Source organism: Salvia hispanica, chromosome 4 (assembly GCF_023119035.1).
Source record: "Salvia hispanica cultivar TCC Black 2014 chromosome 4, UniMelb_Shisp_WGS_1.0, whole genome shotgun sequence".
Taxonomy (NCBI): Eukaryota; Viridiplantae; Streptophyta; class Magnoliopsida; order Lamiales; family Lamiaceae; genus Salvia; species Salvia hispanica.
The window spans coordinates 20,810,335-20,837,928 of NC_062968.1; the positions used below are offsets into that span (position 1 = coordinate 20,810,335).

Below are 27,594 nucleotides of genomic sequence, written 5' to 3' on the forward strand. Positions count from 1 at the left end.
CGAAAGAACATGTGGAAAAAAAATAGAAATAAAACAGGATATACATTAAAAAGACTGAGAAATACTAAATGCCAAAGTAAACAAAACACAACATAGAATTCAAACATCTTCTCGATAAAATCATTACAAACATCTCTCTAACACCAATAATTCATACATTTTGAAAGACTTCTTTGTAAACAACATTAAGAGTAGAATCACTTCTACTATCATTCTCATCCCCACACACTAAAATCTTCAAACCTTCACGACTTGTGACTCTAGATATAGCAACATAAAGTTGTCCATGACTAAAGACCGGTTTTTTCAAAAATAATCCAACATGAGACAGAGATTGGCCTTGACTTTTGTTAATGGTCATTGCATATGATACAGCCAAAGGAAATTGGCGTCGTTGGAATCTGAAAGGTAGCCTTGGATCAGACGGTATCAATGACATTCGCGGAATCAAAACTCTATGACCAATATTATGCCCCCCCAAGACACGGGCCTCCAAAACATAATCACCTAACCGGGTGATTATCAATCTGGTGCCATTACACAAACCATTAGAATGATCTATGTTTCTTAACAACATTACAGGAGTTCCAACTTTCAACATCAATTCATGATTAGGGGTACCTGAACACTTCAAATTATTCAAAAATTCAACTGAATGTATCTCAGCTAAACCATTCGATGTGGAATCTGAATTTGAAATGCTATCAGAGCTCAAATATACCCGACCTTGAGACTGATCCATCGAAATCATGAACTGGTTAACCTCATCAACAACATCAAGCGTGGGAGCAAGTATAGCACGATCATGCAAACAATTGCTCAACTCTTCAGGATCCATATAAGAAGGATATATGTTCTCAACAATGGTTTTAAGAGGATCTCCAATATTAGACAGTAAAATGTCAGAGGGAAGATCAATTACGACTTCACCATCATTCGGACCACCAACAACTCCATCACCTATAGAAGCAACCCAAGATGAAAACTCCTCCAACTTAGAAGCTTCAAAAGAAGATTCAACACTCAACAGTCTCATGTTTCTGGTCAACCTCAACACTGTACAATTACTCCAAAGATATGAAGAGTTAATGGTGGCATTCACAACATTCTGTCGACTCCCTTTAGGAACAACAGGTAATATTTGTCTAAAATCACCACCAAAAACTATAGTTTTTCCACCGAACGGTTTGTCCATACTGGACTCACTAAACACACGAAGAATATCTCTAAAAGTCCTATCAACGGCTTCTATGCAATGTTTATGAATCATCGGAGCTTCATCCCATATGATAAGTTTCGACCTTATGATAAGCTCGGCAAGATCCGTACCTTGTTTTATATTGCACATAGAATCTTCATTAACATTGATAGGAATCTTAAAGCGTGAGTGGGCGGTTCTACCTCCAGGTAACAATAAAGAGGCTATGCCACTGGACGCCACATTTAACACAATACCTCCCTTCGAACGAATCCCTGCTGACAAAGACCTCCAGATAAATGTTTTTCCAGTCCCTCCATAACCATAAACAAAAAACATTCTTCCTTCAGTCGAATTCACAGACGACATTATCGTATCATGAACATGAAGTTGCTCATCCGTGAACTTTGAAAGAAATTCCAAGTGTTCTCTTCCTAAAGCTTCACGATCATAACACAACTCATCGCTGATCAATGTATTTTGAGATGTTTCAAAATACTGCGATTCTGGATACGGCATACCATGGTAATCACGCAAACTTTTACCAACATTCATTAACAATTTCTCAATATCCGCCAACACAAAATTCTGAATTTCATCATCACTCAGCACCAAACCTGGAGTAATGAAAATATGTATGTAATTAGGCCGACATAAAAAATATTTAATAAATACAACAAAAATATTCAGTTAAAAATTACCTGGTTGATTCCTTAATATTCTTTGGTTATAAACAACATCATCGGATAAATGTTTCCAACACTTTTGCCATACAACATCCGGTCGAGAAACAGATTCTGATGACAACAGACTTACAAACAACAATCTTAGTGAATGGGCAGATGACCAAAAAGAAGCCTCAACAATTCCATCAATATACTCCTTATCATCATCCAACAATCCTAAAGCGAAGCATGCATCTCTAAATGTATCATATTGAACACCATTAACAAATCTAAGATCCTCATAGCATGTAGCTCCCTTAACGACATTCAACAAACATCTCAAGTAATACATATCACCAGAACCAGGAGCAACATAAAACAACCTCCCAATCGAATAACGTTGTTTTCTAGGTTGCCAATGATCTTTCTTCCACACAAACTTGGTTGGAAATTCGCCATATGTCAAATTTCTCCCTTCAGAATATATCTTATTTGCCTCCATCCAACCTAAGAACTTACTCTCATGAATTGTCCTACGATTCAGGACATTATCCAACGAATCGGCTTCATCAAAAATGATATGTTGTTCATTAGGAAGATGAAAACTCAACCGTTCAACTGAAGGATCCTTGTATTGAATCTCAAACCCAAAAATTCTCCAAGCAGCTTCACAAGATGATACATATCTACAATCATAATACAAACTTACTTCATCCAGATTTTTTTCAACACCATCAACTCCAGATTGGAAAAAAGATGTTGTCACCCTATCATAACCCTTATGTACATATTTGAACAAATACTTGATTGACCGGGACTGATTGCACCACTCAACATTAATATGACCACCATATTTCATAAGGAGAAAACGATTGTGAGGAACAACATATCTGTTATCCAAAGAAACACCATCCTTCAACACAACCAGACCATTATCTCTACGCCTATAAATGGGATAACCATCGTCATCAAAGATTGTATCAGCAACAAATTTCTTGGGATAATACTTAGTGCAACGTCCATCACGCATGCAAGGGGATGATTTTCGAACAACACCACACGGACCATGCATCATAAGTTCTTTGACGCACTCATAATAATAAGGATCAATCAATGGATCAGGAATTTCAGCAGATATAATTTCATCAATGCGTCGAGGATGAGGTTGTTTATCCTCATTGCTTAAAAATAATAAAATATGTGCATGGGGCAATCCACGTTTCTGAAACTCAATGGTGTAAATAACTGCATCACAATACATAAAAAGAATATGGTTTAATTATAAAATAAAGTACTTAAATTCATGTTTAAAAAAACTTTAAAAAAATGCAAATGAACCTGCTTTAACGGCTCCAAATATTTTTTTACTCTTAACATCCCTTATGAAACCATCCAACTTCACTTTAAACATTCTACTAACGATATCAGGACGGTCATCTGATTTTAGACCCCTAGGCCCAACAAACCTCCCAATCTCAGGCCACTTAGGATTGCACGTAAATGTTATAAAAAGATTTGGATATCCAATCCATCTACATATAGCCATCGCATCTTGGTAATTCTGAATCATATACCGGGCACCACCAACAAAACTGGAAGGCAAGATAACTCGTTTCCCATGTCTGGAACTATCAGTTTCACCACGTAGAACGGCCTCCTCCAACCCGCTATAAATTTCAGCACGCAATTTCTTTTGTTGGGTTCGAACAAACGTCAATCGTCCAGATTCAATCATAGTGTATGCGTCCACAATAAATTGTTGAAACAATCGCTTCGCATACAAAATAATAGAACACTCAGCAACTCTATCATGCATGCGGTACGAAAAAAACTCTTTAGGGCTAACTCTCTTTCTATTGGTCGATGAGGAAGTAGAAGAATCAGAAAAACCTATGAATTCTGTATAACCATCCTCCCCATAAGGGAACAACAACGGATATTGCAATGCAAGATAAGAAGGATGAAGTTCACTAATGCGTTGTAGATTCCCTGACTGTTTTTCAACAATAATGTCTCTATCACCCAATGCGTGGTCAAAATCCCCAACCACAAGCATGGCTACCTCAGAAACAGAAGGTAGGTTATAAGTCCTTCCATCCCTACCTCTTTTACCAAGCAACCTCAATTTCACATTTGATGGATTTTGTTGATTGATCATTTCTTTAGCCAAACGGAATGACTTTACCAGCACATTATACTCATCCAACATAAATTGTAAGTCACATACAATCTCAGAGTGAAGATCATTAACAATATTTCTCTCCCTGCAAAGATAATAACTACATTAAAATTAAATATAAAAAATTCAACTAAATTTTAACACTGAAATCATATAAATATAAATACATACCTCACAGACTTCATTCTATGATTGATCTCATTATCCGTGTCATAAATATACAATTGAGCAAACTTGGGAGGTGCACCATGCAGTGGTAGCAAACTACCAATTAAGTGGTAATTTTGACCATATAAACGAAAAACAGGAGGAGAACGACCGGTGTTCAAACTATTATCAATTTTACCTCCCAAAGAAGTAAAACAAAACATAGAATTATATGAACGAATATTTTTCAAGAAGTGAACACTTTTGGCATCGTTAGAGAACATCAAACGCAATAAAACTTCGGGAGGAGTTATCATCAAAGGAAGCTCAATATTCCCATTCATACAACAAAGGGAATATCTCGGACTCTTGGGTTTATTCGGTTTGCCAAGACGTTCCTCATACCAAAACAACGCACCACAATACGAACAGGAGAACAAAGCATCACCAATATCCCAATAATCTACAAATAAAAAATTAAATATCATTAAATTTGTACTTCTATTAACATATTTACAAATGAAAATAGAAAACAAAAACTAAAAAACGTTAGGAGCAATGAAATGGTTCAATATAATAATTTTAATTTTCAATTATTATAATAATATTAACAAAGATAAACAATAAAAATAGTTATCAAATGTAGTATACTCATATGCATTACATTTACATAAATAAAAAAATAATAAAATTAAATCCCAATAGAAATAAAAAAATACCTCCACATTGATACAATGAAGACGAAACAATAGTGCTCTCTTCCGTAAGATCATCACGAACAACATCACTTATAATAATAGGACTTTCAACGGATCCACCAACATAAACTTCAAAAAAATAATAATATTAGTACATTTGAGTTAAACAAAAAATAATTCAAGGAATACTTCTATAAACCAAATTATAGAAAATTATGAGCCCAAACTTATTAACTATAAAAATTTAATAGTATAGTTCAAATAATGAGCCCAAATATATTACATTAGATTAGTACGAAATTAATTCAATGAATTAGACTATAACTAATTAAATTAATATACTTGTGATTAAAACCATAATCTATACAACCATATAAAAGCTATTCTCTCCCAACACACAACCACCAAATTGCCGTAGCCGACGACACAAAACCAACGCTCTCTTCTTTTCTTTTTCTTTTTTAATTTATCTTACATTAAATATCTATTCCCCCTCACACTTTCTCTCTCACATTAAATTTGATCAATTTATTAATATAACCATAAACTCTAATTTTCAAATTTGACATTAGTTAATGTTTTTTATGTAAGCTAAATTATAGTAATACCAACTATATACATTGCATAATATATTTTTTTCTGCATTAGACATGTTGTAAAGATATATAATTAATAAAACATGCATAAAACCTCCAAAAAACTAAAAGAATAAAATAACTAATTATAAATCAAAACACTGAATATTATTGTTATTTTGATTGATTGATATGTCAAAAAAAAAAAGGAAAATGGAAAATATAATGGAAAGGGTGTTGTGAATTCCTCCGTAGCATAGGATTCTTCCCCAAAATATTATACACATATTACTTCCCAAAATAATCGATACACATACTACACCTATACTAATCCGTAGCATAGGATTCTTCCCCAAAAATATTATACACATGTGATGAGAGAGAAGTGAATGCAAACAATTAGGCATTATTTTTATCTAGTAATGGACTAAAAAACGCCTCATCTACCAAAAGCCCACAAAATAAATGCTCATTAATATGAGCAAACCCTAATGGACTAAAATCGCCACATCTACCAAAAGCCCACAAAATAAATGCTCATTAATATGAGCAAACCCTAAATTTATCTTCATTTATAATATCGATTCATATTTTCTCCAGTGCTCAAATCAAACGGATTCTCTCTCTTTTTTTAATATAGGTCTTGTTGCAATATTCACATTCACTCTATATGAAATGCATCCTTTTTTATTTTTGTTAGATTTATTTTAAAATAGTATTCAAAGATTAACCCAGATTGCTTATTTTTAAGAACAATCGAGTTGAAGCTTTTCTATAGTTTTCGATTTTTTTGATCAGAAATGGTGGAAGTGGCTATTTCCTACACCTCAATGGGTAGGATTCCACAAAAATGCTCCTGATCTGTGAAGAAAAGGTCATCCTACACTAATCTCGGTTCTAGATCTACCTTATAACCATAGATCTATGACAACTGCGATTGTTAGCTTGACTGTAGCGCATCACATTTAGATCTATATTGAACTTGTAAGTGTTTGTTATAATTTTGAATTTTTTCTAGAAATGATGGAATTGCCAATTTCCTGCCCCTCAATGGTTAGGATCTAACATTCATACTCCAGATCTATAATTTTTACCTTTTTGTACTTTACTCTACATTAATCTCGGCTGTAGATCTATCATTTAAGCATAAATCTACAACTATTGTTAGAGCTTCCTTGATTATGCGATGGAAGTTCGGTCGTATTCTAGCTGTGATTTATATGGGCATGTAAAGTATGCTCATTCCGCTTGGAATTTTTGCGAAATACTACGAATTTTTTTTGAATATCCAGTCGCATTCTAAATTTTTTCTAAGATTTTGCACATATGGATGTTGACCTCAATCTAATCTATGTCTCTTTAGGATTGAAACAACGCCAAGAAGATGATCTGGAGACTAATTTGCCGTGCATACAAGCTATTGTATCAATAAGTTAAGTTTCTTATTCCTTCTACTCATTAGTATTTACTCTCTATTAGGGAACTATTTCATTAACATTTAGGTATTGACATCAAACTACATATATGCAGCTTAAAGAGAAACCACCAGATAAGAAAACGATCAGTATCGATTTTCTTCCAAATTCAGGCTAATATGCTGCAATAGGTATGTCCTAAACTTCTTCCTAACTGCATAATTTTCATTTTACAAAGCTTAAAACATATATTGAAAATACCTGTCTTGTTTTGTGTCTGGGCTTCAATAGATGAAGTAAGCTTTGTAGATTTTGTAAGCCTTTTCATAGTTGCAGAGTGTGGCATATAATGTCTTCTTCCTCAATCTTTGATTTCTGTTAACAACAAACATGCGCATACTTAGTAATGGTATTATTATTACGAAATAAAGGAGTAGCAGAATATCTAAATGATTAACTGAGGGTTGAGTCTTCTATGTGATTTTAAAAATTTTCTTCTGAGAGTATTTATGGTTGTCCACTGATAAATAAATATTTTAAATTTTAATTGTGATCACCTATGTAATTCTTAGTTGATATAGGTATTAGTTAGGGTTTATCACAGATCACGGTTAACAATGCAACTGTATTAAAAGTGACCAATAACCATTGGTCAATGAATGCTTCTTTAGTGTAATATAGAGTTAACTCAATTTTAAACAATTTTTCTAACTTATTAGATAACTAATGGTCAAAATATCTGCATATATCACCTTTTATTAGGTGAATATAGAGTCCACTTAAATTTTAGTAATTAGTCTATATGTACGCTTGTAAGTTTAAGAATTAAGATTATTTGTTAATTGTTTATATTATTTCTTTTTATGTTGGATTGTTTTACTTTCAAACTTTTTTTCTATTATAATATGTAACTCAATTTAGTTAATACTCTCTTCTTTAAAATGACCCGTTCATTTAGAATAAGAATCCTCAAAGGTCTATTTATGTTCTGAAACAAATTAAACTCATGTTTAAAATATTTATTTTTTTATTCCACTACATGTTATTTTTAACTGATTGAATTTTCTGTTATCTTATATGTTGCATTAGTTCAACTTTTGGATGTAACATTGCACCTTAGTGTATTAGTAAATAAATTTCTACACCTTAGTGTATTAGTATATAAACTAAACATGTTATTTATTACTGATTGAATTATCTGTTATCATATGTGTTGCTTTAGTTCCACTTTTGGATGCGTATTAGTAAATAAATTACTACACCTTAGTGTATTAATAAATAAATTAAATTCATTTATTATTGATTGAGTTGTTTTTTCTCTTATGTACTGCATTGTTTCAAGTTTTGGATGTTTCACAATACCTAAGTGTATTAATTAATTAACTACTTAACATAATATTTATTCTATTGTTTATTTGTTCCCTTAAATTCTGCTTTTATAAAATTATTATATTTATAGATCGATATATAAAAATAGTTTTTAATTATATTTAGCAATTGAAACTAAAATACTAATAGACATTACTTATATTCCACATACTAAAAGAGCATACTAAAACAGCAGCAGGAACATCCTAATACATAACAGGCCAATCTTAATTGCATTCACTACATCTAAGTGATGGTATTACTAATACCCTCTATTTACAGTCTAATGCTTTTAATAAAACATCAGATCCAAAAAACAAAAGGATTGGCCTTTCCTTGATTTTAAACCCTAAGCATCTATCTTCAACCCTCCTGCTCATCATTACTCTTAAGCTTTTTTTCCTGCATGCAATTATCAAAATCTTCCTCCAAGTTTCTTTTGAGTGATGCTTTCATAATCCATTCTTCACCTTTTGCACATGTTTTAGTTGATGCAATTGGTTTATGCATGCCATCATCTCCCATCTGCCAATACAACAGCCAAAAATTATGTTAGCCCTTTGAAATATTTATTATATAAATTTTTTGTATTTGAGAATATATACCTCATTAAGAATGTCTGATCCAAAGAGAAGGTCACTGAAACTTAAGCTTGATTCTCCTACTTCAGTATTGTTTGAGTTAAGAGATGCTGGCACATATTTCTCTATTACATGTGGTATAGTGCATATTTTGATAACACTAAAAGGGTAATTCACTCTGTATTCCATGTCATTACGCAGGATTATTTTGAATAGAAAAGTTTTTCCAAGGATTTTCTCTTCAATTTCTGATGGTATGAAGTCCTCTTTTCCTATCTGAAAATAAAATTATATTATTCAATAAATAATATTGGTTTACAAACCTAAAATATTGTTATATAATACTTATATATATACCTCATTATCTGCTAGTACAACTTCTCCAACTTTTTTTCCCATCATTTGGCGACTCTCTCTGTCCCATATCAATAGTGATGCATTGTAGGTTGGATCTACTACATTAACAACAAACCTATATCTGTAATAAACAATTTTATTAGTAGTTCTTTTTTGAAATACAAATATGAAACAAATAAACTGCTTTAAAAGAAAGAGTACCTTTCAATTGCTTCATGATAGTGTTTTGTGCATTTGGTGCAGTAGTATTGTTCTCCTTTTTTATCAACTTTTTTGCCACATATTTTGCATGACAAATAGAACCATTTCCCATAGTGAGGAAGCATTGTCTCTATCTTTCCACAAATCCAGTAGTTTCCTTCCTGTGTCCATGCATCAACAAACTTAATTACATAATAATTTTTTTCATTTACTATGCAATTAGAAGATTGCAAATGTGTAAGTTATATTGCAAAGAACCTCTAAGCAGAGTACATCCTCAAGGCTTGTTATTTTTAGATCCTCATATTCATCAAGAGCCTTTTTGATAATTTTTCCAACATTCTGTTTTGTAAGACTAATCCTTGTATCTCCAGAAATCCTGTGTAATATGGTTATTAGAATAGATTTTGTAACTTGTGTCTATAAAATGTTTTTCTAATAAGTGTTGTTTACCATTTGCGTAGATCATGTACTTCTTTGCAGTCAAAGTTTAGTAGCACATTAGAGACATTAAAATATGTTCCAACCCTGTTTTCACCTGCATTTATCATACAAATATTAGAATACAAAATATATAGTTTCTGTGATATATAAAAAATGCTATATGTTACTGTACTCAAATCATTACCTTTAAACATGTTGACTTTGCAGAATCTCACAATTATGATTGGAATGGTTTCAATTTTAAAAGTCTCCATTTGATGTAAATAAGAGTCTACATGTTCTCCCCACAATGTGCAATAAATTTTCTTGTGCCTAGTCATAGAAAATATAATATGTTACTTAGTATGTGTTTAAAACATATATCAAAGCAAAGATGTCTTACTTATCCATAATCTGCAACTCTAGGAGTTTAGAGTTTCCTTGTGTCACCACATTTCCAGTATCCACCACAACACCCATTATATCTGTGTCAATAAATAAATTGTATTTGTATATAATTTGTATAAAGCTTTAACAAAAACCACAAAAGATTAAAGGAATTATACCAAATAGTGGCTCCTTGTCAATTCTTTTTATCTCTGCCACTTCTTTGAAATTTTTGAACTGAAAGACATGTTCTGGAAATTTCTGGTCTTCCACTTCAAGAACTTCAGTTTTTGGGTTCATAAATAGGCGGTGTTCGTTTGTAGTGACTCTGTTTGTTACACGGTTTCTATTCACAAAGAAATTGCGAATACATAGCACTTTGTTTTCTTTGATTTGGTCTTTGAATTTATGCATTATATCACGTGGGAAACTTGCATGAATCTGAGTCCCCTGCAATAAAAATATGTAAAAATTAGAATATCTTATTACTGATAATGAAGCTGTAAATCTGTAAATTTCGATGCATACCTCCTTATCTTCAAGAACACAATCAAGGGAGCTTATATTTGTCTTGTTGCTTCCTGCAGAAACTTCATATGCTCTAACACATCTAGTTTTGATTACCCACTTTGAAGTGTGTGGTTGAAGATCTTTGAGCAAAGTAAACAGAGGCATTGTTGGTCCTTGTCTTTTGTTCTATATATAGAGGAGTGTGTGTGCTTTGGCTCATTTTTTGAAATTTGAATTTGAATCTGGTTTTACATATATCCTTTGGATAATTGGATTAAAATTAGTTTTTCAATAGAATCATGTGTAATAAGCACTGTTTATTGTTGAGCTCATAGTTTAACCTCAGATTTAGTGATGTTTTTAGTTTTGTTGCAACTTTTGCTCTTATTATTTATCATGTAAAACTTAGTGTTGTACTACATACAATTAGTATGTACTTGTGAAATTGTTAAGGTGTATACCTGTTAACTTCTTTCTTGAGATTTATTTTTAAATATATCATTGTTTTAGTTAATTATAATAAGGTCTGTATAATGTTTCTTATTACTCGTACCTCATGTTTGTTTTTGACTAATTAATATATCTATTGGATCTTATTACTTTGGTCTTATTACTCCCTGCCTCTTGTTTGTTTTTGTGCAGGAATTCAGTGGATTGAATTGTTAAAGACTAAGCCAAAGATATCTTATTTTAGATTATAGATGTATAAGGGAATATGAAATGTACCACTTACTTTACACAGAATCTGACAGCTTAACTTCTGTCATTCATATTGCACCAATTTACACAGTTTGTCATTCATATACCACTTTACACAGTTCAGGTCTTTTATCTATTGTCTAAGAAGTAATTTTAATAGCTGTTTCACTTGGACTTATTTATATATCTATTGGATCTTAAATGTTTGTTCCTTTACATCATTCTTTAAAGCTGTTTTTATCATTTGAAATTGCTTTCTTGTATTAAAACAATGGAAACATGGAATAAAGATAATTATATAATATGAGAAAATTTTATATGATATGATCAGTACACATTTTATTAAAGTTGGAGGGAAAAGTGGGCCAGCCAAAACTGTGGCTTTATATATGTATAGATTGGTTAGGTAATTTTTTGCCTAGTAGTTCCATAGTATCTTTTTAATAATTAACATATTTCTTCTCATTTATTCTCTCTCCCTCCCAACTAAATGGAGTCGCATTTCTTTTTGGGATATCCCAAATAAGTTGAATCATTTTTTTAGAAAAAAAAACAAAACATCGAATCACTCCTACTTTATTCCACTATCTACTTGCTCTCTTTTTATCTTTCCTACTTTATTTATCTCTCATACTTTTCAACACAATTTTCTTAATCTCCGTGTCCAAAAGTTTCGTGTCCAAAAGTTATGTCTCAAGTCTCAACTTAGTTGAAACGAATGACATATTATTTTACTCTCTTTTACTTTATTCTATTTATTTTTTTATTTTCTAGTACTACTTTATTCTTTATGTACTTAACTCGTTTAGCATAATTCTTTTAAATTATGTGCCGAAAAAAACGCATCCACTGGACGAAGGGACTACTAGTATAACTCAAATTTGCTACACTTATCTAAATATCAAAATAAATGCCCCTATTTAATAATGATTCTTAATTTATTCTATGAACTTTTACATAGTGTAGAAAAGTATTTTACTTACTAAATAAATAATTTTTTTTTTATCAACTAAGCTGCAATTTTATTACCAAAATAACATCTAGACAAACTTTAATCAGTATTCCGATCAAACAAATTTGTAAAAGAAGCATAAAAAAACAGAATTAGTCCATCTGAGTCTAGGGTTTCAATTAAACCTTAAAAAATTGCAAATCATCACAATTGGCGGCTTTGAACTCTGTATAACTCTGCAACACAGCAGCAGCCTCAGCCTCTCATCCTCCACACTCTGAGCTCAAAATGTCGGCGATTCACCAAAATGTTTCCACTTCTCTCTCCGCATCCACCTCCACTTTCCTCGCTCACAACAATCTCAAGTCCCTCAGGCCTTCTCATGTTTCCGTGGCGGGGAGAATGAGTGCAGTTGTCAAATGTGTTGCTACGCCGTCAGCTGAGAAAACTGGTGCCTCATTTCTCTCATTATTCAATCACGTCCTCTCTTTTTTCAATCCTTCTGTTATCAATTATCAATCAAGTTGCAATTTTTTTTAATTTTATCTGGAATTTACGAATTCTGTTTGTTTCCCCCTTAAAAAAATTGTTTTTTTTTTTTTTGGTGTTTAAATCGGAGTAAGGAAGCTTGGTAAGATGAGAGAGCTGAATTTTAAGAACAATTTGGAACTTCTGCTTGAATTAGCAAAAACAATAAGGAGATGTGGCAGCTATGGATGTGTAGTGACGAATGCAACAGATTGATAAGACGAATATTGGAGTTGGGCTTAAAGAGAGAGTTTTGCTCATGAGGATGTGAATGTTATTCTTGAATGTGCTCTGATTGGTTTCTTCCATTATGTAGAGATTGTTTAAGGCATTAATTTTAGTTCAGTATTCTGACTGTTGGTGCTACTTTTGATGAAGCTTACAAGACGAATGTGGCGCGCAATGAAAATCTAGCTAAGCTTCAAGCTGGCTATCTCTTTCCCGAGGTCTGTTTCGGGTCTGTTGTTTCTAATTTTGTTTGATGATTCTTGTTTTATCTAATGCAAGTGTAGTTGATTAGAATCTCATTATGCCTGTGCTATTTAGATAGCAAGACGGAGAAATGCACACATCGCTAAAAATCCAGATGCTAAAGTTATCAGCCTTGGAATTGGTGACACAACTGAGCCAATTCCAGAAGTCATTACTTCTGCCATGTCAAAGGTATTGGTTTTGAGCCTCATGAATAATTCTTTATAGATTTATTGTTTTACGAGGGTAAACTTGATATGTCGATTGGACATCACCATATCATGCGTGTGGGGATTGAAGCTTACTCTTATATGGGTGTGCATGTGGACTCACTCCCCTGAGAAGTAAATTTAAGGCGAGATTGATCTCTTCTTGTATCTTCCCCTTGTGTGTGTTTGCATCAGTAGAAATTATGGTCCTGGTCCCAAAGGCTGTACTTAGTAACTAGTTTAATCAAAATTGTCAGAAAACAATTGGGTTTGGTAGATTGGGACACTATTGTTTCTACATGTTTAGCATAGTATGTAACTATGTTGTGCTCTTATTTCTTATTGAATATTGATGCTCTTCCACATATTATGATGACCATTGTTCTTATTATCAGAGATCAGAAGTGCTGTCGACAGTCTCTGGTTACAGCGGTTATGGTGCCGAACAAGGTGAACAGGTAGTAATCTTCATATCTCTTCTGTTTTATGCTCCTTGTTTTCTTTTGCCCCCTTTCCCCCTCCACCAGTATCCCATTTTTTTCTTTTTCCAATCTGAGTGAGAGGTTTGGTGGCCATAGATATGGAGAAACAAATACACATATTTTTTCTAACTTAATTCTTAACAGAAATTGAGAGCTGCCATTGCTTCAACCTATTACGCTGGCCTTGGCATCGAAGAGAATGATATATTTGTATCTGATGGTGCGAAAAGTGACATATCTCGCCTCCAGGTTAGCCTTTTTCACTTCTATTTTGGGTAAAGGTCTGCAATGTACAAGGGCATTTGTTACTGGATATAGCTTGTTGGTTGCTTAGAGTTTTTATCTGATTCTTGTTTGGCAGGTCCTTTTTGGATCTAATGTGACAATGGCTGTTCAAGACCCATCTTACCCGGTAAATATATTATGCTTTATTTTATTCTTGCTTGCCTCCTTATTGTCTGCTGCTAATGAACTGTTATACGGAGTAACTGTTAGCAGCATGAGGATCTATTGGCTGTCCCACATAGAAAATTTACCTTTTATCGTCTTTGGAATTTTATGAAATATTGCCTCTCTGTAGGCTTATGTGGATTCTAGCGTTATTCTGGGCCAGACTGGGATGTTTCAGAAGGACGTGGAGAAGTATGCCAATATTGAGTACATGAGGTGCACGCCAGAAAATGGGTTTTTTCCTGATTTGTCCACTGTTGGCCGGACAGACATCATCTTCTTTTGTTCTCCAAATAACCCTACCGGTTCTGCTGCATCAAGAGAGCAACTAACCAAGCTTGTACAGTTCGCTAAAGAAAATGGTTCTATAATAGTCTATGATTCTGCTTATGCTATGTACGTCTCAGATGATAGTCCGAGATCCATTTTTGAGATTCCTGGAGCTAAAGAGGTTTGTGCTATATCCAAAATTTCTAATCCAACGAAATTATTATTTGTATGCTTGTGTCTTATATTTATAAGATGTTATTAGATCCATCCTTTCTTTTATTTCTACACTACATACACTGCAATAATGGTACGCTTGTCATAAATTTGTAGTCTCTCACATTTTTCAAGAGAAAGCATGAAAAATGTTTGAAGATGAGAACATGTTCATGAAGATAGAGTTCCCCTTACTAATCTTTTGTTCCTAAGTTGGTCATTCCTATTGGTTGCAGGTTGCGCTTGAAGTTTCTTCTTTCTCCAAGTATGCTGGATTCACCGGAGTTCGTCTTGGCTGGACAGCCATTCCGAAAGAGCTCCAATATTCTGATGGTTTTCCAGTGGCAAAGGACTTCAACCGCATAGTGTGTACCTGTTTCAACGGTGCATCTAACATTGCTCAAGCTGGTGGTCTCGCCTGCGTTTCACCTGAAGGCATCAAGGTCGATTCGTTGTCCAAATCTTTTCTTTTTCTTCCCCATTTTCAATCTTTAGCAATTTCTTCAAGAACATCACATTCAAGAAAGCTTAAAGATGATTAGAAGAAAATGAATGATCCTTGGAATGATGAGCATGACTCTTCTATGTGCAGGCAATGCATGAGGTGGTTGGTTTCTACAAGGAAAACACAGCTATCATCGTTGACACGTTCAATTCGCTCGGGTTTAAGGTTTATGGAGGCAAAAATGCACCATATGTTTGGGTGCACTTTCCCGGCCGAAGCTCGTGGGATGTGTTCAGTGAGATTCTGGAGAAGACCCATGTCGTCACCACCCCCGGAAGTGGCTTCGGGCCTGGTGGCGAAGGTTTCGTCAGGGTCAGCGCTTTCGGGCACAGGGAGAATGTTCTCGAAGCCTGTAGAAGATTCAAGGAGCTGTACAAGTAAAACCCTATCAGCAATGGCTCTAATGCTTGAATTGAATCTTGAATCTTGAATCTACATGCTTTGTTCGTTTTCTCCATCACTAGTAAAAAGCCTGTGTTGTAACAGACTGTTTAACACACTTTTCTTTGAATAAAAAGTATCAACTCCATTTTACAGTGGAAACCATGTTTTCATATAGTGAAAATGATTTGAATGTAAAGACTCAACCTTTCTATTTAGATTAGAAAAATAAGATTCAGGGAAAAACTAATGTAGAAGCAAAAACACTAAAAAAGTTGAAAGAAAAATATTGAAAGTTTGTATATTTACATACATACAAACAACCCTTCTTGAGTTCTTGTTATAATCTAGGCACATTTGAAGTGCATTAAGAATTCTATTATACAAAACATTTACTACTCCCTATTTTGGAGAGAGACAGGAGAGAAGAGAACAGCTTCAACCTAAATTACAAAACTGAGAAACCTACATCTGTTGTATGCTCTTACAAGCCTCCGATTTGCAAGTGGACTTATAATGCCCGGTTCGATTGCATCGACTACAATGGACGGTATGCTTCTCCCGGTTGAGATCCTCCACGCACATTCGCTTCTTCTCGGGGCGTCCGGGAGGCCGCCTAACCTTAGGAGGCCGTACAGTCCTTGTTTCATCGTCCATGGTGGTCTCGCCCTCGCCTTCCTTCTTCAAGTCGATCTTACCCGGTATGGGATTGATCTCTTCGGCATATGCAGCAGCGTAGCTAGCCACAGTGAAGTGCTTTGCTGTGAAAGCATGTATATGGTTCTTGGAGGAGATGAGGGCTGCCACAGCGTGCGAGCATGGCAGCCCGTAGAGCTGCCAGTCACGACAAGAACACGAATGCGTTCTGATGTTGACGATGTCAGAACGCTCAGCTGAGAGGACCTCAAACTCCACCTCATCTGATCGAAGAACTCGATAGGTGGAAGCGCGATTCATGGCCTCGATCATGTGCTTCTCCGCTGACGGGGCGAGAATGGAGAACCACGACTTGCACCTGGCGCGCCTCTCCTCAAACTCCATTATCAGCTTACAGTGGATCTGTTCGATCACCTGAGTCACTGGCAGCTCCCGGGATTCAAGTATCCACTGGTTGAACTCCTCGACGTTGGATGAGAGATGGCCATAGCGAGTTCCCTCAAAATACAACAACGCCCAACGAGAAGGTGGGTGTTGTTGTAGCCATTTCGATGCTTCTGCCGAGACCTCCTCGAGTTCAGCCATTTTCTCCTTGAACGCAGAAGCAGTAGTGGCGTATGCTGCTTTCCAGAGCAGCTGGACAAGCCGGGGGTTCTTGAATTCTCTAACAATGCTTTCGCTCAAGTGTTTCATACAAACGGCGTGACAGCAAGCCGGGAACTTCCTTTTCACAGCATCCCCGATACCTTTCTGCCATTTGGATAAGAAGGTGAGATGCGGTATGATCTCCGTGTGCATCTCAAAGGCCTTGCGTAGCTCAGACAAGAACCACATCCAACTCTCATCGTTCTCCACATCAACAACACCAAAGGCAAGCGGAAATAATCCACCATCCGCATCAAAGGAAGTTGCAGAAAGCAACGTGCCAAGATATTTACTTTTTAGCGGAAAACCACCAAGCCCAACGATAGGGAGGCAACCCTCAAAGAACCCCTTCAAAGAAGCATAAAACGAAATAAACACACGTTGGAACCGGTTGTCAGAGCCAGCGGTAAACACCTCAGCAACACTTCCCGGGTTGTTCTTCCTGATCTGCTCACAGTACACCGGAAGGAGGTAATACCCTTCTTCAGAAGAGCCGTATATGGCTTGCAGTCCGCGCTCCTTGGCACGCCAGGCCTGCTTGTATGGTATAGTGATCCCGTATTGCTCATACACATCGTGCAAGATATCCTTTGGCTTGTAGTTTATGTTGTCACGCAACCGTTCCTCTATAAAGCTGACGATCCAGTCCACAGAAGCCTGATGATGCCCAGCATACGCGTTCTTCCCACAAGTGTGTGCTCCATCTAGACTTCTTATAGTGAAAGTCGGAGCATTTGGAAGCTTCACAGCACGTATGCGCCATGGGCAGCCCTCAGCAGCACATTTAGCTATGTAACGGATGAGATCACTCTTAACAATCCGAAGCTCAAAGTGCTGTGCAATGGCGGCCTCTTTGATTGCACTGCGGAAGGCCTTAACGTCTGGAAACTCCTGGCCAACAACAAAATCGCGATCTTCCATACAACAGAGTATCAACAGAAAGGTTCTGTTTCTTCAACACAACCATTAACCAATCCGCTTATTCGATTCAATGATTTCCTTAGCAACTCTACAAACACTCTAGAGTCCACAAAATCACAAACAATAAACACAGTGTTATTCTGCATTCCAATGGTAGAATGGTGAAATCAGCAACATTAACACATAAAATGATAATTTTAACCAAACACACCAAAGATTCAATAACCTCATATTTTGTGTTCTTAAAAAAAATCCAAACACAATAATACTAATAATAAGTAAATAGTAGTACAAGAATTACTGTTATTCATCACAAAGGCTAATTAGAGTGTAAACAGCTCGGACTACTCGAAAAGAAAGCGAATTGCTGCAATCAAATTGAGAGGAGATTTTCATGGAAATTAATAGAGAAACCCCAGAAAACAGGAAATTGTATGAAATTAAAGTTACAATAGAGCTAAACAGACGAAGAGGGAATGAATTGGAGTATGATACTGACCTGAGAGTTACAGTGGGGAGTGATCGATGAGAGAGAGTGAGGTGGGATTGGGGTTTGAGAAGAAAGGAATAGGGCTGAAGGAGAAGGAGAAGGAGAAGGAGAGGGAGAGGTCAAGATTTTAGCTTTCGACATTTTCATGTTCTTTTCTAACTTTTAGATTTTGGAATTTTCTATTTTTTTCTCAACATCAATTTTGGACCCATTCACTTTTTTTGTTTAGTTTTATTTTATTAGGAATGATGATCACTTTTATAAAATCACATTTATTAATAGTTTGTTCTACAATTTTTAAATAATAAATCATAATTTTAAAAATTCTCAATCGTTCAATCTTACTAACGTATTTTATTCTTCATATATTTTTTAATTTTTTGACACAAAACTACGTTGTCTGATTATCCACGTCTGTCATATTAATACAAATTTATGTTACTATGAATTGACATAAAATTTTACACATTTTGCGCCGATTTGAATTTAGTTTCAAATTTATCCCAAAAAAATTTGGATAGTAAACGACTGAAGGCCATAAACATATGTTGATTTTACGTTTTTGGTCAAAAACATTATCTTTTAAATTATTGCATCTTGAACAAATGAAAACGGTCTGAATTTAGTCCATTTTGGATGGAGCCGTCAAATTTTTAACCGTCAACGACAATTAAGTGAATTTTGACTGGATTAACAACTTTTAATTAGAATATGAAGTACGAGACCGCTCAATTTTCTTTTAATACTACAATAACCTATCATTTGTTATTGTTTTGTTATAAAAAGACTAAAAGCCATTTGCGGTGCTAAATATTCTAATAAAAAGTTGTTAATCTTGTCAAAATTCATTTAATTGTCGTTGACCGTTAAAATTTTGACAGCTCCATAAAAAATGGACTAAATCCGGAGCGTTTTCATTTGTTATGGACCAAAATCGTAAAATCGTCATATGTTTAGGACCATAAATGGCCTTTAGTCCGTGGTAAGATTAAGACATCGGAAAATGTAGAAAAAACAATGCGAAAAATGACAAATAATTCTATAATCAATTTTGCGGATTGGGCCAATAAATTCGGTTGGGTCACTACATTCTGGCCCAATAGGCTGAAGGCCCAATGAATTGCATTTCTCCTACAACCAGCAGCCACGTAGGATAGATCCCAACGGCTACTTTCCGACTGCTCCTATTTGAATTTTCTCATTTCTTCTTGTGCTGTCGCTTCACACAAGTGCACAACGCTCCATCTCCACCCCTTTTTGCTCCGTTAATAATTCACAGAGAGAGAGAGGTTTATATCGGTGAAGGACTAATCTCACTGAAAATGGAGGAGTGTAATGAAATTCCGACTAAATTCTCATCAGTTTCATCATCGGAAAACCGAGACTCGATCGGGTCACTCAACGGCGGAGAGGACGACGAATTTTACGATAAAATTGAGGCGCCGAAGTTTGTGGACTTCACTGTTCCGGATCACTACAGCCCCGACGACCATTACTGGTTTTGCCTCCGCGTCGGTTAGTTCCCAAATTCCAGATCTCGGCTCTCTTCTCTACTTTCCGAATTTTGATTTTTCTGAATCTAGGTTTTGCAGTTGGCTTTGTTTTTGTTGGTGGTAATTTTGCAATGAGAGCGAAAGAGAGGGGTTTCCTCAGTTAACTGCAAATTTTGTGGAATTCTGAGCTTATTCATTGTATTGTTGATTGAATTGCTGCGGTTAGCAAAGTAGATTTATGTATTGATCTTTGGTTCTGTATCACTTTTAACTCTCTGTTGAAATTGATCTTCAATTTTCAGGATAATATCCTAAAAATCTTTGAATATTAGTGTTTAAGAAGAAGAATGTTGATTTTTGTTTCAGGATGTGACCAAAAGCATGAGGAAGAAATGGATTCTGAAGCAATCTACAACAATTTTGTCCTTAGGGTTAGTCATCAAATCATTGATTTCACCACTGCATTGCCTCTTCTCGTGTGGATTACTAAATCTTCTTTTGTTCTGCTCAAACAGGTGATGGCAGCTAGGAGTCCCAATGTAAGGCTTCGAAAAGCACTAGATAGAAATGCTTCGAGGTATGTTTTAAGTCTCATCGTGCAGGTTTTTTTTGGTAGCCATTCTACACTGTCATCTTGTTAATTGAATGATATCTTTTGCAGAACACCTACAAAATGCCCACTTTCAGCTCCTCCGAAATCATCCAAACCAAGACTGTCAAGGATGGCTGTCATTTCATCAATGTCTAAGAAGATGGATGAGGGCAAGAAAAAGGTCGTTCGGCCCCTTTTGAAGCCTGGATCTACACCAGTGACAAAGACGAAACCGGTTGCTGCAAAGTATCTCACCACTCCAAGGAATAAGAAGAGCATATCTGATCAAAGTTCGTTTAGAAGTGTTCAGCATCCAAAGCGTATCAATGTTGAAGTGCCAAAGAGTCGAATGGTGGCGAAGGCGTTGGTTTTTCGCTCTCCAAAGAAAGCCATCAAGGTGAAGACATCTTTTGAGCTGCGTACACCTGTCTCTAAGTTATGCCAAGGGATGAATAAGCTTGAGATTTCGAGTCAGAGAAGAAAACCACTACAAACTTGCAAAGGCCAAGAAGATAAATTGGGAAGATCAGTTAGAACAAAGACCAAAGGACAGTTATCTCAGAAGCAGGAGTGTGAGAAATTTCTGGGAAGGGATGAGACACATAGCTTGAAGAAAGAAGAAAGTTGTGCTATTGGAAAACAGTTGGACACAAAAGTCAGTGAAGAGTCTGGACTTCAAGAATCTAGTCATGAAGAAGCACATTCGACAGTGCCACCAGCGACACAGTGCTTGGATTCTGCCTCACCAGATTATTCAAAGGGAGAAGTTGCAAAAGCTGAGGAGTGTAATGGGAATGAAAACATTACTTCAGAAAGTTGTGTAGACCATCATGGAAACAATTCTTCTGAAGGAGAACGAAACGGACTTGACTTTGAGGATGGAGATGACAAAGAAAACGTTGCAGCTTCTGATGAGAACAGGTTCGAAACTCTATAAACATGTTGAAAAAATATTTTCAGCTCTTTTTGAAGTGATAATAATCAGTATCATATTGTATGCAGAATGCCAAGCAACATTCTGAAGCAAAATGAAAGAAAAATCTTTGGAGTGCACCAGAAATGCGACCAAGTTAGAAAGAAGGTTTCTTTTTCGGACTTTGTTGTTGGTTACATTTTTTCATGCAACATGTTACCGATTGCAATAAATTATTGATTGCATAGGTTACGCAAGCACATGATATTCTGAAAGAGGGTTTGAGTGGTCCGGTGATGAAGCTGAAGAAACCAAAGGCCACAAATCCTAAACCATTTAGACTACGAACTGATGTGAGGACCCATCTCCACATAGCAGCTGAATTTTTGAAAATTAAAGCAAACAGAGATCTAATCACATTGTAATTTCAGGAGAGAGGTGTTCTTAAAGAAGCCACCTTGGATAGAAGAGTCGGTGTAGACTCCCCAGCTAGCCAATGTGAAAATACAAATGTGAGCACCCCAGGTGGGAAGTTACAGAAGAAAAACGCTAGTGATATTCAAGTAAGCATTTTTCATTCATTAGGAGTAATTCAGACTTCCTTCAAGTGTAGCAGTAGAGGATTTAGCTGATGCGAATTTAACTTTTGCAGAAAGGGAGCCCGGCAGTGGTTTCAAAGACTCCAAAGCGGCAGGAGAGATTGAAATCAGCAGCTCCGATGACACCAGAAAGTAATAAACCTAAAGAGCAAAAGGTGAAGAGTAGTGCTATGCAGAGGTTGGAGAAGTTCAGGAAACTCACATCATCTTCTGTTCCCAAACGCGTGAGGCCTCAGGGGTAAGTCTCTCTCTTCAATCAAACATGCCTTTACTTAGATGGTTGATAGATAAAAATGGATATTTTGATATTTGCAGGGTTGAATCGAAAAAGCAGGAATTGGTTTCATTGCTGATTCCCGGTCAAAAGCTGGACGTGATACACGAAACTTCACCCCAAGTTTCGGAACCACAGAGCACTGGAAAGGCAGGTGCGACTGTGAGGAGGAACGGTTGGCGCTGAACCTAAGTTGAGCACACACAGCGACACAGTTTTGTGACCACGATTGCTCCTGTTTGTTCAATTATTTATTGAATTATTATTTGGTTGCTGCCATACTTCATTTCTGTTATTGTAAAGTGTAAAAACCAAACTACCGGCATATTGGTCGATTCTGTTTTATGCATTAAGGCAAGTGTGTTATACAAACTCAGTTGTTTAACTTTAGAAGATGAAATTCATAATTTCAGTAGTATATCAAAATCATACTTATAATCCTTCCAAAGACCAAAGTCGAAATATTCGGAACCAGAAATACACTAATTCCCAACCGAATCTGTTTGATTCGACATTATCACCAGAACTAGAAAAGGCAACACCGGCTATAAGAATAGGTCTAGGGAGCACCCCCCTTGATGATAACCTTCATCTTCTCAGTTGCAGCAACAAGTTCTCTCGATATTCCTGGTTCGTTAGCCGAATGCCCAGCATCAGGAACCACCTGTGCAATCCAACAAATTCACTCATATAAATCAAACTTATTCTTTTTCCATCCTTCAATTTCTCATACAAAAAAGCTTCATCTATTCAAATGTATTTTCCTTTCTCCAAAATAACTCTCCTCAGTCCTAAGGATTTAGAAAATTTGGTAATTCTGTTGTACTAGTCATATTTACCTATATGTTAGCTTCATTAGTCATTGCAAGACATATCTCTTCGATATTTTCAGCATCAGAAAAAACAATAGTACTGATGTCCTATCACGCGGATTTTTTTTTTTAATTGACAAAAATGTCGAAAAAGTGGAAATGCATTCTCACCCTAAAATCAGCCTCAGGCCAAGCCTTATGAAGATCCCATGCTGACATCATGGGGCAGCAGACATCATATCTCCCCTGCACGATGAATCAGAGACTTCAATATCACGCGTCTCAAACTCAGTATGTTTTTTCTTCTGGCGTAAACTCAAACGCTCCCAATTATGACAAGACAATGTAAGAAAAACTATCTGGCACGCAAACACATATGCTACAAAATATCGATATATAATAGTTCCTCAAAATAATTCAACATTCTGAATAACCATATCGAAGTCTCTGGACTGCAAATATTATTCTCCACATTCAAGAATTATATTTAAAGATTTTATATATTTTACCATTAAAAAGGTATTAGTAAACAAACCTGCACAATTACAGTGTTGATATGCTTTATTTTGTCAAGATTGTCCAACAGGTAGGAGTCTGAAGGAAAAAAACCTTTGTTGACAAAGTAGTGATTCTCAATCCTTGCAAAAGCCTGGAGAAAGAGGAAAAAGTTAATCTAATGGAAAAATCACAAAAACAATTAGACAGATACAAAATTCCAAAGCAGGAAGCTCTCAGCCAAAATTTATGTTGCAGATACTGAAGGAACAGAAACCATTTGCAGAAACCTTGCAATTTCATGAAATTTGGACTACATCACTACTGTGTTCAAATGAATCCAGCAAACTGAAAAGAAAATAATTATTTTCACGAAGATTACATATTTCTGATAGATCTGGTGGCATTGATAATCATTGAGTGAAATACCAACACTTCATCAATAGTTAAAACATTGATGTCCTAGACTAAAAAACATTGATAATCATTGGGCGAAATACCAACACTTCATCCATCACTTCTCGAAAACAAGAAAGTTGCTTCAGTTGCATGCATTAATTGAAACAAGTTTTGACATTTTGGGAGAATAAGTAAGTACTTGTGGCTGATTATGTTTGGAATCCCATCTTAAAATATGCAACTCAATATAAGACACAGAGTACTTCCATTTAAGATTTTCTAACTGTTATTCCAAAGAGAAACAAATGGTTCTGGCAGAAGATGACTAAATGTGAACTAATTTGATATTCAAGCTTTTCTACATATCTTGCGTAGCTTTATAAGTCTTTCATAAAAGAATGAGAAAAAAATGCTAATTACATGCATCTGAACTCACCAAGCAAAACTTATCATCCTCTCCTCGTCCAGCGGTAGCTTCATTGGGCAGAAGATGAGCTGTCATCATTTCCCATTTGGTCCATGCCCTAGCAGCTGCATACTACATTATCAAGAGATAGAGATAAACAACTTTAAGGCAGACCATAAAAATGCTTCTAAGTATACTTGTAAGATAATGTGGCCCAAATCCAATTAAGATGTGTAACTGTAGGTTCTCCAAAACCCACAATTTCATGGGATGCATAATGTTAAAGATAAGGATTGAAAAAACACAAAAATTAAGAAAGGAATAAGAAAAAGAACAACAACTTAGCATGACCAACTTCAGCAAAAAAGGCACTAGGATCTCATAAGAACACTTTTTTCCAAAGGCTTTTCTGACAAAACTTATGGCTTCGTGGAGAATGGAGATATTTAGTAACAACAAGCAATCAACAAAACAACTGCGTAGAAAGCAAAACGAGAATGTCAATACTTACTTGTGTCTCCTTGTCGCTGGAGTCTAACCTCTTGTGGTAGGCATCAACGAAACATCCTCTTTCACTTTCAGGAATAAGATCTCTAAATGGTTCCCAGGCTACAAAAACAATGATTTTGAATTAACTTGAGAAATCCAGATAAACCAAACAGCACAATGGAGAATATGCATTACACTTTCTACCTAATACTATGTTCCCATTTTTTCAATCATCAAGAGCTCTGTACATACAAGCCAGAAGCCACACTAGTCTAGTTGCCATGTCGGACATACCTTTATAAAGATTACAACTTCTAGGTGAACTATTAAGAAAATGAGTAGCATACCATCAGGATATATGGCAGCAGCTCCACCCTCGTAAAACCAATCAATTTCTTTCTTGCGCAACAGAAAAATTCCTCTCAATACAAGGCCAGTCACCTTGAATATAATGCAAGTTAAAGGCAATCAACAGTCAGTTCAATATAACGAGATGATTATTTGTCATTATAATATGCAAAAAAACTATAATCTCTTTTGAGAAGTATGAAAAAGGATAAACAAGAAACCTTGTCAGGATGTGATTGACTATACGCTAGGGAGAGTGTGCTTCCCCATGAACCACCGAAAACCTGTAAATGTATATTGATATGAAACACATAAAGCGGCATCCACCAAAGCATTAAGAAGTAGCAGTTACCAGCCATTCTGAAACTTGTAAGTGTGTTCTTAGTTTTTCAATGTCTTCAATGAGTTTCCAAGTTGTATTCTCCTCCAAGCATGCATGAGGTGTACTTTTACCAGCGCCTCTCTGGAAGAGAAATATTTAAAATTGAAAACGTCACCCATTGTGTTCCTTAGCTTCGTTAAACCAAATAATTAAAATCACAAACCTGATCAAACAAAATGATCCTATAAAACTGGGGATCAAAGAATTTCCGGTTCTTAGATGAAGTACCACCCCCTGGACCTCCATGCAGGAAAATCACTGGCTGCACGAATAAAAGATCATAAAAAAGACAGCACATAGTTGATCTTAATCCATAAGATGCCAAAGCAAAACTTTGAGAAATTCATTATTGCACAACATGACAACACCCTATATAATGTAATCTACTGAGAATAAATTATCACAGTAGAAATGATCCAGACAGTTAAGTTAGAGAGGAAAAAGTGACTGTTGACACTCTGCCTTATATAGATAGCATTTTTTTCACAAGCTTAGTGGAAGAAGACTCAAAGCAAAATCTAGAGAAGCAGGTTGCGGCTCATACACATTCCTTCTCATCAAGACTGATTGGGAATGCATCAACCTTCTGACACCAATTCTGTTCCACCAAGCATGATCTTAAATGCGGAAATTGATCATATGTTCCTTTTCATTTTTCAAGCATCTAATTAGTGCCCATCTAACAAAATTTGGGCCAAATTAAGAACTCTCCCAATAATTAAAACAGTTGCACCCTTGCCATGACCCAAGTTAGGAATTTACACATAAGACATCCACGTGCATTCGATACTAACACAAATCTTATAGCAGCTACGACACAAGACAGGTACACATGATGTAGAGAGGTAACAAAAACTCACATGCCCATCTGGATTCCCAGACTCCTCATAATATACTGTGTGAATGTCCGAAACCTTTAGAAAGCCAGTGTTGTACGGCTCTATATCCGCATAAAGGCTCGTATTCACTTCAGGAGACACTCCCTTGGATGCCATAGTCTCTGAGATCACTAGCCTATCACTGTTATGGTAATCAAGATTACGGTTTCGACTGAGCACCGCTAGATTTCTTCTCCTTCCTGCACACATGACACACCCCTCACAAAGTCAACCAACGAAGCATCCAATGACAGACAAAAGATAACCATTTTCACAGTAAATAATCTGAAGATAAAGATTCTCTAATCAACCAATTTCTCTAGTAACCAAGATTAACAGAATGCAAAATCCAATACCACAGAAATAATCAATCTGACAGTCATTCACTTGTTTCAGTATGTGTGTGCATATGCTCTATCTAACGCAGCATAAGCACTGATTACCACCATTGATGGAGAAATTAAAAATTCAATCTTTGTGGTTATCTAATTCTGGGACGGTCAAATCTTGATCCCTTTCGCCCCCAATAATCATTACCCATTTAATTACAAAAGGAAACCTATCTATTTGTTTTTCTTTCTTCTATGTTACGATGATCACAAGGAAAAATCAGTGAGCTATAGAGAGAGAGAGAGAGAGAGAGAGAGAGAGAGAGAGATCGTGACCTTGAGTGGTAGGATTATTGATCGGAGGAAGAGCGGGAGTTGAAGAAATATGAGTGAGAGAGAGACAAAGAGGATTATTGTGAGGGACAACTGCGACACCAATGTTCATTGCTCAATCCGATCAATTTCAATTGGGAAATTAGCCATTATATTCACCAATTAAAAAAAGCCACGAACTTCGATGAAAATTATGATACTAAATTTTTTTTAATCTTATTTTATCATTTTTATTACACTCATCTACTATCTTTTCTCATAATTATACATATCGA

The 27,594-nt window shown here is 35.7% G+C and overlaps 5 protein-coding genes and 1 long non-coding RNA gene across 8 annotated transcripts; 3 read left to right on the forward strand and 3 right to left on the reverse strand.

Annotated features, from left to right (window-relative positions):
• Window positions 1-151: 151 nt before the first annotated feature.
• On the reverse strand, window positions 152-4,227 carry LOC125220620. Its single transcript, XM_048122775.1, has 4 exons — window positions 4,214-4,227; window positions 3,202-4,127; window positions 1,900-3,108; window positions 152-1,815 (listed from the first exon to the last, which is right to left on the reverse strand). Exons 1-4 carry the CDS (start codon window positions 4,225-4,227, stop codon window positions 152-154), a joined length of 3,813 nt encoding a protein of 1,270 aa, XP_047978732.1.
• A 1,936-nt stretch (window positions 4,228-6,163) lies between these two features.
• LOC125185561 lies at window positions 6,164-11,026 on the forward strand. Of its 2 annotated transcripts, none has more exons than XR_007170171.1 (4): window positions 6,164-6,446; window positions 6,826-6,894; window positions 6,993-7,068; window positions 10,782-11,026. It is a non-coding gene; the product is annotated as an uncharacterized LOC125185561 (long non-coding RNA). The 2 variants fall into 2 exon arrangements; XR_007170172.1 differs by having other exon boundaries at window positions 6,427-6,515.
• A 1,525-nt stretch (window positions 11,027-12,551) lies between these two features.
• On the forward strand, window positions 12,552-16,026 carry LOC125221668 (LL-diaminopimelate aminotransferase, chloroplastic-like). The gene is made up of 9 exons (XM_048123861.1): window positions 12,552-12,806; window positions 13,262-13,329; window positions 13,430-13,546; window positions 13,959-14,021; window positions 14,190-14,294; window positions 14,407-14,457; window positions 14,626-14,946; window positions 15,215-15,421; window positions 15,571-16,026. Exons 1-9 carry the CDS (start codon window positions 12,644-12,646, stop codon window positions 15,862-15,864), a joined length of 1,389 nt encoding a protein of 462 aa, XP_047979818.1. The 5' UTR covers window positions 12,552-12,643; the 3' UTR covers window positions 15,865-16,026.
• A 90-nt stretch (window positions 16,027-16,116) lies between these two features.
• On the reverse strand, window positions 16,117-18,713 carry LOC125221666. 2 transcript variants are annotated; one of them, XM_048123859.1, is made up of 2 exons: window positions 18,587-18,713; window positions 16,117-18,186 (listed from the first exon to the last, which is right to left on the reverse strand). In XM_048123859.1, the coding sequence occupies exon 2, from the start codon at window positions 18,085-18,087 to the stop codon at window positions 16,330-16,332; it is 1,758 nt and encodes a 585-aa protein (XP_047979816.1). In that variant the 5' UTR covers window positions 18,088-18,186; window positions 18,587-18,713; the 3' UTR covers window positions 16,117-16,329. The 2 variants fall into 2 exon arrangements, with proteins under 2 accessions (XP_047979816.1, XP_047979817.1); XM_048123860.1 differs by having other exon boundaries at window positions 16,117-18,227; window positions 18,587-18,702.
• A 1,089-nt stretch (window positions 18,714-19,802) lies between these two features.
• Window positions 19,803-22,801, forward strand: LOC125224033. Its single transcript, XM_048127374.1, has 9 exons — window positions 19,803-20,092; window positions 20,437-20,501; window positions 20,586-20,647; window positions 20,732-21,583; window positions 21,665-21,743; window positions 21,824-21,928; window positions 22,007-22,138; window positions 22,228-22,412; window positions 22,490-22,801. The coding sequence occupies exons 1-9, from the start codon at window positions 19,900-19,902 to the stop codon at window positions 22,632-22,634; spliced, it is 1,818 nt and encodes a 605-aa protein (XP_047983331.1). The 5' UTR covers window positions 19,803-19,899; the 3' UTR covers window positions 22,635-22,801.
• A 65-nt stretch (window positions 22,802-22,866) lies between these two features.
• LOC125224034 (proline iminopeptidase) lies at window positions 22,867-27,453 on the reverse strand. The gene is made up of 11 exons (XM_048127375.1): window positions 27,323-27,453; window positions 26,640-26,857; window positions 25,943-26,041; window positions 25,750-25,860; window positions 25,619-25,681; window positions 25,397-25,490; window positions 25,072-25,169; window positions 24,591-24,692; window positions 23,796-23,909; window positions 23,432-23,506; window positions 22,867-23,112 (listed from the first exon to the last, which is right to left on the reverse strand). The coding sequence occupies exons 1-11, from the start codon at window positions 27,429-27,431 to the stop codon at window positions 23,008-23,010; spliced, it is 1,188 nt and encodes a 395-aa protein (XP_047983332.1). The 5' UTR covers window positions 27,432-27,453; the 3' UTR covers window positions 22,867-23,007.
• Between the last annotated feature and the right edge of the window lie 141 nt (window positions 27,454-27,594).

Bases quoted from the DNA above. Each gene is read 5' to 3' on its own strand.
- LOC125220620 (XM_048122775.1), bottom strand. The intron at 3,109-3,201 runs GTTCATTTGCAT...ATTGTGATGCAG, and splicing joins ATTTGGAGCCGTTAAAGCAG to TTATTTACACCATTGAGTTT. The intron at 1,816-1,899 runs GTAATTTTTAAC...TCATTACTCCAG, and splicing joins AATATTAAGGAATCAACCAG to GTTTGGTGCTGAGTGATGAT.
- LOC125221668 (XM_048123861.1), top strand. From the start codon at position 12,644: ATGTCGGCGATTCACCAAAATGTTTCCACTTCTCTCTCCGCATCCACC. The intron at 13,330-13,429 runs GTCTGTTTCGGG...TGTGCTATTTAG, and splicing joins CTGGCTATCTCTTTCCCGAG to ATAGCAAGACGGAGAAATGC. The intron at 14,947-15,214 runs GTTTGTGCTATA...TATTGGTTGCAG, and splicing joins AGATTCCTGGAGCTAAAGAG to GTTGCGCTTGAAGTTTCTTC.
- LOC125221666 (XM_048123859.1), bottom strand. From the start codon at position 18,087: ATGGAAGATCGCGATTTTGTTGTTGGCCAGGAGTTTCCAGACGTTAAG.
- LOC125224033 (XM_048127374.1), top strand. From the start codon at position 19,900: ATGGAGGAGTGTAATGAAATTCCGACTAAATTCTCATCAGTTTCATCA. The intron at 20,648-20,731 runs GTATGTTTTAAG...TATCTTTTGCAG, and splicing joins CTAGATAGAAATGCTTCGAG to AACACCTACAAAATGCCCAC. The intron at 21,584-21,664 runs GTTCGAAACTCT...TATTGTATGCAG, and splicing joins GCAGCTTCTGATGAGAACAG to AATGCCAAGCAACATTCTGA.
- LOC125224034 (XM_048127375.1), bottom strand. From the start codon at position 27,431: ATGAACATTGGTGTCGCAGTTGTCCCTCACAATAATCCTCTTTGTCTC. The intron at 25,170-25,396 runs GTATGCTACTCA...TTGTTTTTGTAG, and splicing joins TGCTGCCATATATCCTGATG to CCTGGGAACCATTTAGAGAT. The intron at 23,910-24,590 runs GTGAGTTCAGAT...CTCTTTCTCCAG, and splicing joins AGGATGATAAGTTTTGCTTG to GCTTTTGCAAGGATTGAGAA.